The 12,712-nt window shown below is 46.5% G+C and overlaps 3 protein-coding genes across 3 annotated transcripts; 2 read left to right on the forward strand and 1 right to left on the reverse strand.

The window, feature by feature from the left end:
• Window positions 1–278: 278 nt before the first annotated feature.
• Window positions 279–2,040, reverse strand: N7446_005583 (uncharacterized protein; the record flags this gene model as incomplete). The annotated part of the gene is made up of 7 exons (XM_058514331.1): window positions 279–403; window positions 463–559; window positions 608–714; window positions 776–1,219; window positions 1,272–1,349; window positions 1,470–1,578; window positions 1,663–2,040. The coding sequence occupies 7 exons, from the start codon at window positions 2,038–2,040 to the stop codon at window positions 279–281; spliced, it is 1,338 nt and encodes a 445-aa protein (XP_058371509.1).
• Window positions 2,041–3,229: 1,189 nt separating this feature from the next.
• N7446_005584 (general substrate transporter) lies at window positions 3,230–5,115 on the forward strand (the record flags this gene model as incomplete). The annotated part of the gene is made up of 6 exons (XM_058514332.1): window positions 3,230–3,377; window positions 3,454–3,752; window positions 3,809–4,435; window positions 4,486–4,698; window positions 4,759–4,880; window positions 4,947–5,115. The coding sequence occupies 6 exons, from the start codon at window positions 3,230–3,232 to the stop codon at window positions 5,113–5,115; spliced, it is 1,578 nt and encodes a 525-aa protein (XP_058371510.1).
• A 6,023-nt stretch (window positions 5,116–11,138) lies between these two features.
• N7446_005585 (uncharacterized protein) lies at window positions 11,139–12,176 on the forward strand (the record flags this gene model as incomplete). Its single annotated transcript, XM_058514333.1, has 1 exon — window positions 11,139–12,176. One exon carries the CDS (start codon window positions 11,139–11,141, stop codon window positions 12,174–12,176), a length of 1,038 nt encoding a protein of 345 aa, XP_058371511.1.
• Window positions 12,177–12,712: the final 536 nt, after the last annotated feature.

Below are 12,712 nucleotides of genomic sequence, written 5' to 3' on the forward strand. Positions count from 1 at the left end.
TTAGAAAGTTGTCAACCTAGTCCCGTTGCCACTCGTCTTCATAACAGCAGGGGTAGAGTGCTTTACAATACTCCCGATACCTCTAAAACAGCTTCAAAATCGTATCCCAAGTACCGGCTTCCTACATTAGTTCCTCGGAGTCAGGCTGCTGACTGGAATGGGAGTGAAGAGGAAGGGTGACGAGACGTGCTACGTGCCAAACCGTGCGGTAGCTACCCTCAGGGCCGCTTCAAATAACGCTGGTAGTTAGAGATAGAAAATATAATCATTGGTATGACTTAATTCCAAGCTTCTCTAAGTTCTCTTTGTGCCTTTCCTGTAGAAAGAGCATGAATTTCCTCCGTTTTGATCAAGATATCCAGCAGAGCTTCTCGCTCCAGTCTCTCTGTAAATCGATCTCCGCCTGCCATTACGGGTTAGCAAAACACTTTCTGTGTATTAAAACCCATGTAGGATACTTACACATCGAGACACCCATACATGCAGTGATTAGCCCTGGGGCCGTCTTGTTCGACAATGCAATACCACATAGACGGAATAAATTGGTCTTTATTTCGGCCTGAGTAACTGATAAGTAATAATTTATACTTCCTGAAGCGTGTCTCACTTCTCTATTGGCGGCCGCTCGTTTCTGGTTGGGACCTATGCGAGGCATCTTTGGATCAAAGGCTGCGAGGAGAATCCGCGCAAGGTGCCAGTGCTGGACCGCCGTCACTGAAATGACGGTTAGAGCTGTGCTAGTGGTAGTACTCCGTCGCTAATATCGGCATCATACCTTGGCAGTCACCGAGATACCATATCTGAGGAAAGATCTCCTTTTGTGATCGGTTTGGCGCTTTTAAATAGATAGGATTAAAGGTCTGCGGTTTGTACGCGTACCAGTTTTGGCTATATTCCCAAAGCTGGCCATATCGATCCAGATCGTGAGCTTCATCTCCGTAGCAATACAGTAATGTCTCTGCACAATGCAGAACCACTCGATTGGCCCATGTAAAGTCATCTGCAGGTCCGAGTGTTCTGTATGGTGAATAATTACAGCAGGTGAGGTCGAAACGGAAGGCCCGCTGTTTTATGAACGCAGTATGAAACTCCTGGCGGAATCCCACCCAAAATGCAGCGGTTTGAAGGCCATGGCCTTTGACCGCCATCTCAGATTGTGCTTCAAGGAACACTTGTGTGCCGCGTAAGTATGTCTCATCATCGACTCCAATAAGCGGTGCTGTATCTCGCTTTATTAAAAGCATGCCAGGGGAAGTTATAACGTTGCTTACCATCCAGTTCCTCGTAGAATCGAAGTATGACAGCAGCTGCCAGCAAGTTCTCGTCTTGAACTTCCGTTGCGTCTCCCGCTAGTGACACCAAATGCGAAATGCACAAATTTTGATATTCTAGTGCGACCTCATCTCCGATGACAGGTCTGGCCTTTTTTCTTGAGGCATTGTCGTTGTTGCCAGCACTTCGGCACCTACTGAGATGTCTTGCAGATACCGAAAATATCGCGTAGAGGAGTGCTGGACAACTGGGTGCGCGGTAAGGAGCTACAAGAGCAAAATGTCTGGCCAGGTCACAAGAATCAAACTGTGTGAGACAATTGTCAGCTTCTACGGATAAGTGCTAGTTTGAAGGTTGTTTTGGCTGCTTAGTCAATCGTTGGGTCCTTACCCATTGTGCAAGTTCTTCAACGAAATAACGCATCAAGTAAGCCTCCTGGATATTCCTATCGGGCCAGAAGGTTGTGGACTCTGGAGATGTTGGATGTGGGCCATTTGAGAGGTGATGATCCGATAGAGTATATGGTTCAAAGCTGCCAGTGCTAACAGCGCGTGTTGCGCGGTGCTTCCGAAGTGACGCTGTCCGCCGTGGGAAGTACCATGACTTGGAGATGTCGCTCTCGTACCGAAGACGTACAGGTTGTTCATCATCCTGTCTCAAGGAACCGTCATATTCTGTGTTTGGGTTACTATCTAGCTCAACTCTGGTATTTGGTGTCTCTGTCACTGGTGATGTTAATGCCTGGTGTTGACTATAGGTCGTTTGCATCGGTGCTGAATCGGGGCTGCATGATGAGGACGAGGCCGGTGAGAAATAACCTTCGATCTGGGGTGGAGAGGATTGCGAAGCAGCAAGTGACTTATAGTGACCATAGGAATGTGCTATATCCGAGGATTCGTCGATGAATTTTAATCCTGGAGTTATGGATTAGCAAATGAAATCCAAGCTTAGAGACGAGAATCAGCGCACCGGTTCTCGAGATGCTCAGCCAGGGCTGATCATGGGCGAACTTCAGTCCCCGTCGGCCACTGAGTCCGTTGCGGATCACGGGTCCTGGAAACGCGCAATTCTTGTTGAGGCGGCGACACCGCGAGCAAACTGGCTTTACGCCATCACCTATGCTTGCGGGTGAGTGATCTCCGCCCGGAAATCGGGTATGGTAGAATTGAGTTTCGGAGGGATTCTATGTGCTTTGAGGTCTCAGTTGCTCACATTTCAAATGCCGCTCTGTAGATTTGGGGTTAGCACCGTGCCAGTGTTCAATCAGTGCAGGGAAAATACATACTTCGACAAGTTTGGCTATTAAGAGAAAAATCAGCGACCGGGATCTTTGAACATACAGCCGTCATTGAAGCATCACAGAGGATGATAAATTGCCTCACCATGGAGCCACGCTAAGGGTGGGCATCTTGCTTGCAGCAGTGCATTACACATCAACGCCCGATATCACAACGTCAAGCAGGGTCGAAGCAGTCGCTCGATCGAGTGAAAGGGTCCAAAATAGGTAGATATGCACGGGGCCATGTCGACGGGGATTTCTGCCCTTGATAAAGTGTGTGGGCATCTTTCACGCGGTGGCGGCCGCAGAATAGCGAGCGGGGATTTCTGCCTGCCTCAGCACAACCGGCAATTTTCCCCGACTACCCCGAATTTCCCCGCAATCCACATTCGCCCTAACGCCAACGAAAGCTAACGGGATCTGGGGACGCCAATTAGCACCTAATGATACACGGAACTCTATGATGATGCCTCACACGGCCGACGCCGTGGGGTTTGATTATGGCCCGTATCGAGGACATCCTGATGTATTTGGAATGGCTTCCCATTCCCATTGAAATACTGCTCCTTCTCCGCGGCCTTCTCTCTTTTTTCATTCCTCTCAACGACACCAAGGACATTACTAGTGCTCATGCTCGACCTAATGGATTCCAATCTCGGATCAAGCCTGACAGAAGACATGAAGACCAAAACAGACGCCTTGCATGTCGAGGATACATCCAAAGTCGACATTCAGACACTATCGCTAGACTCTATCGAACAGACCAAGTCTGGATACTACATCTGGCTAGTTTCTATCGCAGTGGGCGTGGGCGGTTTCTTATTCGGTATGTCTTAGGTCGATTTTTCACTGTTCCAGAAATACGGCAAGTAAACTCATTCTTCTCCTGCTCAATTTGACAGGCTACGACACTGGTATCATATCTGCTGTTCTTGTAGTCCTTAACGAAGACCTCGGCCATGCGCTCAGCTCCAACGAGAAAGAACTCATCACCTCCCTGACCTCGGGCGGAGCCTTTTTCGGGGCCCTCGCCGCGGGCTGTTCGGCCGACAAGTACGGCAGAAAGATAGGTATTTTCCTGGGCTGCATTGTGTTCGTCATCGGAGCCGTTCTACAAGCATGTGCCTTCAGCCTGGCGCAGATGGCGGTCGGGCGGTTTGTCATTGGCATCGGAGTGGGCTCAGCAGCCATGATTATTCCCGTAAGTAACGTACACGAATTCCTCCTAACCCCGCCGCTCAGATTGACAATTCACAGTTGTACATCGCAGAGGTCTCTCCTGCCAAATATCGTGGCCGCATGATCGGCCTCGATAACATGTCTATCACTGGCGGACAGTTAGTAGCCTACGGCGTTGGCGCAGGGCTGGCGGAGGTATCCCATGGCTGGCGATACATGGTTGGCCTGGGAGCTGTGCCGGCCCTTGTTTTGGCAGTTTGCCTTCACTTCTGCCCCGAGTCGCCGCGACAGTTAATGTATCACGGCAAGTCGGAGGAGGCAGCGCGGGTGGTGGCGAAAATTTTCCCCAATGGGACAGACCTGCAGGTCCAGCAGAAGATTCAACACATGACCATCCACGTGGAAGAATCAAGAGCTTTGAACGGGGAGAGTGGGTTCTGGAAGCAGCTCAAGCAACTCTATGTCGTCCCTTCCAACTTCCGGGCCCTAGTGGCAGCCTGCGGACTGATGGGCATGCAGCAGTTTACAGGCTATAACACGCTGATGTACTATTCCTCCACACTGTTTGGGATTGTCGGGTTCAAGGATCCCATTGCGGTGGGCACTATCATCGCTGGGACAGGATTTGGTTGCACGTTTGTGTATTTCCTGATGATTGATCGATTTGGAAGGCGACTCATTCTTCTGTCCACAATGTGGGGCATGGTACGTTGGCCTTCAACTGCATTAACCTTTTCACCACTAACAGAGCGCAGGCTGTATTCCTTGCCGTTGCTGCGATTGGTTTCCACTGGATCCCGGTACGCCACAACCTCTCCTTAGAAACTAACAATATCGGATGGCCTGCTTACCTGGTGCTGGCTTCGATGATCATTTTTGTTATCTTCTACTCTCTGGGAATTGGAAATCTGGCTTGGGTTTCGAGCGAATTCTTCCCTATGGAGATTCGAGCCCTGGGAACTATGATGGTGCGTCATTATGCCCTCCCAAATGACCTTGTCTTTTACTAATAGGTTGGTTTTATGTAGATGACTTGCACCTGCTGGGGTACCAACATCGTTGTTGCTTCGACGTTTCTGACCCAAATGGAAAATACGACACCCTCGGGTGCTTTTGGATTTTATGCTGTCTTATGCTTTATTGGCTGGGTGTAAGGCCTGAACTCCTTCCTACCTTTGTTTTGAGGGCATACTAATGCAGACTTCGAATTCTATAGTGCTGTCTATTTCTGGTACCCTGAGGTTAGGGGCATGACTCTGGAAGACATCAGAGAGGTATTCAACCATGGGTTTGGAGTGAAATACGCTCGACGTGTTCAGAAAGAACTGGCACGCCAGCAAAAAGCCCAGATCGAATCAGAAAGTGGATCGGCTCAATTCTCATGAAGCTGGTGCCTTTGGGCGTGTTTCCGGATAAAAATATGACCTCCACGCCCAAAGCGAGATGTGTTATGTGGGCGGCCAGGGAATTTCTCTGCGTTCCAGGTAGACCTCTGTCACATATTACGAATGCTGGATGGTATTTTGGCAGATGCATTTACTAGTATATCGTTATTCCCCACGAACAATTGGAGTGCACGGGTCCTCTCTTTTCTCAAAATCATACAAATCTTAGGCCTGTTACTGTCTACGAGTACACACCATTATCAGAAATATAAGAAAAACAATTTATGAGCATAGATCAATGATTAGAAGCTAACTTTTCAGCTCTCTTATAAATGTGGTGGAACTTTTGCGAGGACCACGCACGTATTCGGTCACCTTAGTACCAAAAGCATACTAGGATTGGGACTAATACTACACTGGCGGAACCTAGGATAGTTGTGGTAAGCGCGACGCCGAATGCCTTGACTATCTAGCATACAAATAAAGGAAAGATAGCACTAACTCTACTCCCTATCGAACCGTTAACCCCTGTTGCACTATTAGCTATACTCGTATAGTTATTAATAATATAGTTAAACCCCTAGATAAAAAGTATATATATATCGTAGCTAATTAGGAAACTAGCAAAAATAGGACTTAGCTATAAGACGACGGGAGTGGCCGTCTAAGTAAACTAGAATATACTACTTAGGACTATTATACCCTAATAACTATCGGGGCATACTGCCTTCAGGGGTAAAGGAGCTATCTAGTATATAATAGTGGTAGCGGAAATAAACCTTGTTATAGATAATAATGCTAATAGATCTAGCAAAAATACCGTAGATAATGGCTAAAAGAGGGAGATATTCTAGACTTATATTCTATTTACGGTCCTCTCCGAAGGCGACGAGGTAAGTTTGATAGAATAGGAAAAGGACACTATAGATAACGGACTAGTATAGAGTTAGAAGGGTTAAAGTAGGTTAAGTGGTAAGAAGGCCTAGAGTAATAGTGTTACTAGTTTGCGGACTTGTATCTCTATAGTTTCTATTTCCGTGCAGAGGGGTCTTAACGTATAGAGTAGTTGAATCAAATAGATCTTTGTTACTTACTCTAGTCTAAGACATTCCTTATCTAATGTTATCTATAAGATATGAGGGGTTCTAGTGTTTACAGGATAGAGCCTGTCAACTAGGTAAGATGAGGGTGCTCCGGAAGTTTTTGGAGAGAATACAGAGACTCATTCTTGGAGAACCTGTGGGTTCTCCTGGGAGAGGCTATTTAACATGAAGGTCAGCGTTGCGGTGAGCCAACGCTGACGTGTCGACATCTGTATGTTGTCGATCCTCTATTGTTGCGAGAGATCAATGCACAATTCCTGGAGACTCCGTGACAAAACTAAAGAGAGATAAAATTGTAATGCCTAATAGTATTAGCTATTTACGACCAAACCGCTCGGAAAAAGGGCCGAAAGTAAGGATCCTGAAAACGTAACCCTAAACGTTAAAATTTAGCCTTCATTGGAGGAAAAAAACTATAAGATATAGATATGAGTATAAGCTTACCGTAAGAAATAACGACGTCCTAAGCACGGTAAGTTTATAAATAACGTTTAGCTCCTACATAAACTCTTTGTTCCCAGTCTCGAAGATCCTACTAGCCACCGGTCCGCAACTTCAAGTAACTCTCTGGTCCTAAGAGAATCATCGGCTTCGGCAGTTGGGACTTCTCTACTCAAGCGTCCACATATAAGATCTTCAGCCAAGGGACCAGCTCGGCTAATTGCCTGAAGCTTGCGACTAATATTGCTAATTTTGTGAAGGAAAAGGGCCTTGACGGTGTCGACATTGACTGGGATTACCCAAGTCCCAAGTTTACGTAAAAGCCACGCCATTCTTTCTGGTGCGAACAGCATGATCGGTTACTAACACAAACCAGGCACCTGTTATTCCTGGAATCCCCTCTGGCGACAAGAGTGAAGGAGCCAACTTTCTCGCTTTCATCGTTGCTTTGAAAATTCTTCTCGGAGCTGAATCCGCTTCAATTGCCCCTGGCTCGTATTGGTACCTCAAGGGCTTCCCTATCGCGAAGATCAGTAAGGTTGTTGACTACATCGTCTTCGTGACTTATGATTTGCACGGGCAATGGGATGCAGGACACCCCAATTCCAAACCAGGTTGCGATGATGGAAACTACAGATTAGGCTTTTTTTGCGTGAACCTTTTTGGCCTGGGGGTCTTTTCTCTTATATAGTGTTAGTGTATATATATTGTGTCACTGTAAGACCTAACGCCATGGCGCCTCTAAACCTACTAACTAGCCGTGAGTGCCAATGACCACCCCAGAATGTCGGAAATGTCCCAGTTCCGTCTAATGAATGCTTTCAATTCTGAGAAGAACTCCTCGATAGGACTTAAGTCGGGTGAATAAGGGGGTAGATACACTAGCTTTACTCCTGCTTCAGTGCACATTTCCTCGATACGATCAGAACGATGGAAGGATGCGTTGCCTATGACTAAAACGGACTTTGGCTCAGGCCATCTTCCACAATGCCGAAGAAGCTGATCAATGAAGTCCTCGAAGACTGCAGCATCCGTGGAGCCCTGAAATATACGAAACAGCAAGATCCCATCTTCGCGTATGTAGGCAATATCTGGTACCGCTGTTCACGATAGAAGTTGGCTACCTGCAATAGTGCCGTGCCTAACGGAGACCAGCCTGTCCGTCTAAACCCAATTCGTTTATCACACCCAGACTTATCCACGTAGACCAAGTGATACGACTGAAAGTCGGACAGGTTATGCATATAGAAATCCCGTAGATCCGCATTCTGTTCCATTGCTCTCTGTCGAGCCACCTTCTTCGACCAACCCACCGAAGCAAGAGCCCGTTTAAGGCTTGAATTTGAGACCTGGACACGGAACTCGTCCCATAAAAAGATTGCCATCTCATCCACATATAGCCCGGGCTTTCGAGGAGGCGATCGCATAGTGCTTCTATCATCGGAGGTGTTACGGTCCGTCGTCGACCTACTCGAGTTGGGGGAGCTCTGACATTTCCGAACCGGCGAAGGTTGTTGCTGATGTTATGTTGATAATGGAACGCTTACTACATTCAGCAGCCTTAGCCATTTGCGAGGCAGCCATTGATTTGCTCAATATCATGTGCTGGATCATTTCGAGCTTGGAGAGAGGGAGTCTTGGCGCCATGTTGCAAGAGAAGTCTGGACGTTGGTGGAGGAGAGCTTTGGCAGAGGGGGATGGGAGATGACTCTATCTGCTCACCCTTGCTCACCCCTATGCTCAGTGAGCAGGTGAAATGATTTTGGGTGAAAAGTCTGGGGGATGCTAGGTAATAGGAAATGCACGTGACTTGGTGATCTCGCAGTTCCTGGGAGCTTGGGGGCCATCTCAAAGCTGCGAACCTCAAAAAAAGGTGGTTGCTAGGTTGGAAAACCACGTTTTAGTTTCGCCATAGCAACAACAAAATGCGATCTCGTATTGTCCATTGCCGGTGGGAAGAGGCCGAGCAGCTCGAGGTGCAGGTGATGGAGACTCGCAAGATGAAACTTGGCGAGGACCATCCCTCCACGCTGACCAGTATGGCGAATCTCGCTTTTGCCTGGAAATCTTCAGGTCAGGATGCGGAAGCCATCAATTTACTAAGAAATTGCCTAGCCAAGCAGAAACAAACATTGGGGCTAAACCATCCGGAAATTTTAGCCAATTCTGAAGCATTGGTGAAGTGGGAAATGAGCGCCTAGGTATAAATACCTAGATAAGTTTGACACCTGAATATTGCTTGTTTACATAGCAATTCCAACTTTATATGTACTTCCCGAAATGATCTTTCCCATCATAGATTGACTTCGCGGGCACCACTTTAGTGAACATCGCTGCAAAGAGATCGAGGACAAGCGGAGTCGTTAACGAGCTAGCTCATGTGCCAGTATTCTTGACAGAAGTATTACAAATAATTTATAGTATTGTTTATCGCGTGACAATATATTTCAATACGTCAATACCTTAAACTGAGCTAGGCCGAAAATAGATTAGCGTGTTTCAGGCTAGGATTCGGGAAAGATTCTATGGGATCAAAGTGGTGAAACTGATTTCGATCCATCCTGTAAACTTAGAAAGGGAAAGGCCAGGTTACTAGTGTTGGAATACAGAAGGAACTCCGCTTCTCCTTGTTCATTGTATTGTCTTCCAGAACATGAGTCCCTTGTGTTTGCTCCCTAAATCACTGCACACAATGAATGTTATATACTTGATGCTAGTTCCTTAAAGTTCTTGCACATGCAAGTACAGAGATTACCAGCCTTGTCCCAGGATCATGAAGCGCGAGATGTTTCCCATCGATGTGCTACTTCTGGCGTGCAATGATAGTGCTCCCCCTTTGATGATATATGGTGAAATAATACGCCTTGGAACGTGTACCTTTACACTCATCAAATGTTTCCGGCACAACGTAAACAGTGGCTGGAAGGGCCAGTGCACTCAGCCCCTTGACATGATAGAGATGGATAGAAGGATTAGGAGCTCGATTACGCAAAGACCTAAATAAAGTTGCAAAGGTATCACTATCTGAACTATTACAGTGAATTTAATCTCAGGAAACTATATCGTAAATCTAGCCCTACTAAAGAACCAACGAACTGACAATTTTCGTTGAGGAGCTTGCTTGTTGAGAAATTCTCTGGTGAATACCCAAAACCACGTGCAGATTCCCATAGTTCTGACGAGGCTTTAAAGAAAAATCCTTTTGAGGTAGGCGAAAAGATGCTTTGGGAGGCTCGACAGATGCTGAAGTTCGTCCTCTTTTATAACCTTTCTCAACTTCCAAAATTTAAATATGGCAAACAGTGCGAGGAACAACATAAAAGTAACCCCTGTCACAATAAAAGTCATGAAAGCCATGACAGAACAGTCACCGAATTGCGATGTTAGAACATTCACGAGAGTGGTCAGTAAGCCAGCAGCGGCGTTCATACAAGCTGGCCTGAGATTTTCTTTAGTATCTGTCCCTAATATGCACGAGGGATCACTCACATGAAAATTCTATTGATCAGCCACGAGTAACTGTGTTTAAATTTAACTGAGAGCCAGCCCAGTAAAATCCCACCAAAGATGAAGAAAATACAGGCAATTACCAGAAGTGGAGGGTTCTGTATAGTTTTCAGCAAAACCCTCCCAGCGTTGTTTTCCTGTAATTTTTCTTCAACTTGGTCTGAGTTTTTCAAAGATGTGAAAGTGCCCGGGACCACTAGATAACCGGCAAGTAGCACCCAGTTACCGGTACCAGCGCTGAGATTATACTTCCAATCCATTTCCGCTTCTTCTCTAAGCATTTGAGTGTATAATGAGCCCTGATTAACACGTCCACAGTTGCCGCATATTTCCTGAAAGCGTTTGCCAAATACCTTGTTAGCTGACTTGTTCTGACTTGGTCGAAACCAACTCCGGAGTAAAACTCGCGCCCAGTCAAACATGGCAAGTATGGTACAATGAAGTAATTATAGGGGGAGAGGGAAAGAATATGTATTCGGAGCCTCCTATTGCATGATCCTCAGATGAACGGTAGGTGCCAGCTAAAATTAGCAGGCGAAGCTTCTTAGATGATGAATTGAGACATCGTGTTTGTTCTTTAAGCATTTTCGTTCTTTGCCATACCATCATCAACCGAGTGAACCTGCATGGGAAAGAAAGAAAGACTAGCCCAACAGGACAAAGGCTAATTTTGTGCTGACAGAGACAATAATTAAAAAAGGGGCTTTTGGTGGTCTCGTTGCGCCACACCTTGGGCCTATAGCTGTTCAGGCCTCAAGACTTCTATTCTACGAGAAAACTGTGGGACTCACTTTTTGATATAAAACAGTAAGCAAAAAATATGCTCGAATCCGCCGTTTGTAAAATTTCTTTAAATGGGGGCATCAAAGATTGGATGGTAGATATGTGTATGTGGATACCTATAACAAAGACTGTGGCATAAAAGGTTACTGATATTACTTGAACCATAAACCGTTAAAGATAATCGTCCAAATGGCAGCGTGGCTTGACCTCGTACCAGAAACTACCGGCTGGAGTTTGGTGGACACAGGACGATTGGAAAGGCTAGTGGAGGAGTTGGGCCATCCCGAGACCCAATATCCATCTTTAATCTGGTTTTCAGGTAATAGAAACCGGATCAAAGCTCTTCAAGCGTTGTTTCCTCATAACAATATTACCCGGAGGGGACAGACTGGATTGGCCCAACTACATATCAGCACGGAAACCGCAATTACAGAAAACCCTGTCCTTTTTGCAGAAACCGATTTATTCAATGGTCATGGAGAGCACAAAGCAAATATATCAGATCGGTCACTGGAGAAGACTCAGCGATATCATATTCACCAAGAAGGGTCCCGGTCCGCGGCACACACACGGCGACAAGTGATCACAAATGTTCTCTTCGCATTCACACATGTCCTATGCCTTTTCGTAGATACCCCATCAGAGATGCAAGAAGTTCTCGAAATGCTCCAGACTCCACGTCAAAACGTCAAAATTGGCTCTCGTTCGGTACCTGCCTTCACGCGCGTTATCATTGTTCTGACACGCAGTGAAATGCCCGAGGCTCATGGTACGATGGTAAAGGAGCTTTTGCATTTTCCAAATGCAAGTATCCAGCTACAGGTTTCTATTCTTGATCTCCGAAATCGCCATATGTTGTCTCTCAAATCAGCTTTCGAGCCCTTGCGACGTGTCGTCCTCGATGAGGTCCAGATTTCCCGCACAGAGCTGATTGAGCAGGGATTATCGTTCTCAAGCCTACAACTATGTACACTCTGGAACCGAACAATTGAGCTTAAAATGGGGAGCCCAGAGAATTCGGCCTTGAATTGCCTCAAGGTCGCCCGCGAAAGCCACAAAATGAACTTTGTTACCATGGAACACTTGGTGCGCTTCCTAAGTCATGCAAATGATTTGGGTTGCGCTACCGAAGATACCCATGCCTTTGTGGCCTCCGCATTGTTCATGAACGCGTACCCCCCTGGGATGCATTGTAAGTACGCATTTTCGGTTCCATGGTATCGCTGACAACGGAGTGGTCAAGGTTTCCGCCATGAAGACATCTTCGAGTACCTTTACAAGGATCAATGTCAGAAAGCGTGGAATACACATACGGGTCTCGATCCCACGGAGCATTGCAACATGGTCTTAGCCCATATGGGTCGGTTTTGTCGTGAAATGAGCCCCACTCGATCTTCTGCAAGCATCAGAAGAGCTGCGTTAAACGAATTCTATAACAAATGGAAAGGCCTTTACTCAACAAATTCTTGTTTTCTATGTCTGTGTCGATCGCCCGAGCACATGCTCCCCTGTCATCATGCTATCTGTGATACCTGTGTGGTTATATTCGGATTGCCAAGTAAAACCGCAGAATACCACTTTGATATTCGCCATTGTCCTGTATGCAGTGCGAGTTTCCAGCTAGTGATTCGACAGCTCCCTCCCACCAAATCCCCTGTTGTCTTTAGCCTAGATGGCGGTGGAATTCGAGGTATTATTCAGTTGGGCTTACTACGATCACTGGAAAAACGGCTGGGCAAAGAAATATTGCTCTCACAGATAGT

The sequence above is a fragment of the Penicillium canescens genome, assembly GCF_028828765.1.
Source record: "Penicillium canescens strain IBT 15451 chromosome Unknown utg000004l_segment0_segment0, whole genome shotgun sequence".
Classification (NCBI taxonomy): Eukaryota; Fungi; Ascomycota; class Eurotiomycetes; order Eurotiales; family Aspergillaceae; genus Penicillium; species Penicillium canescens.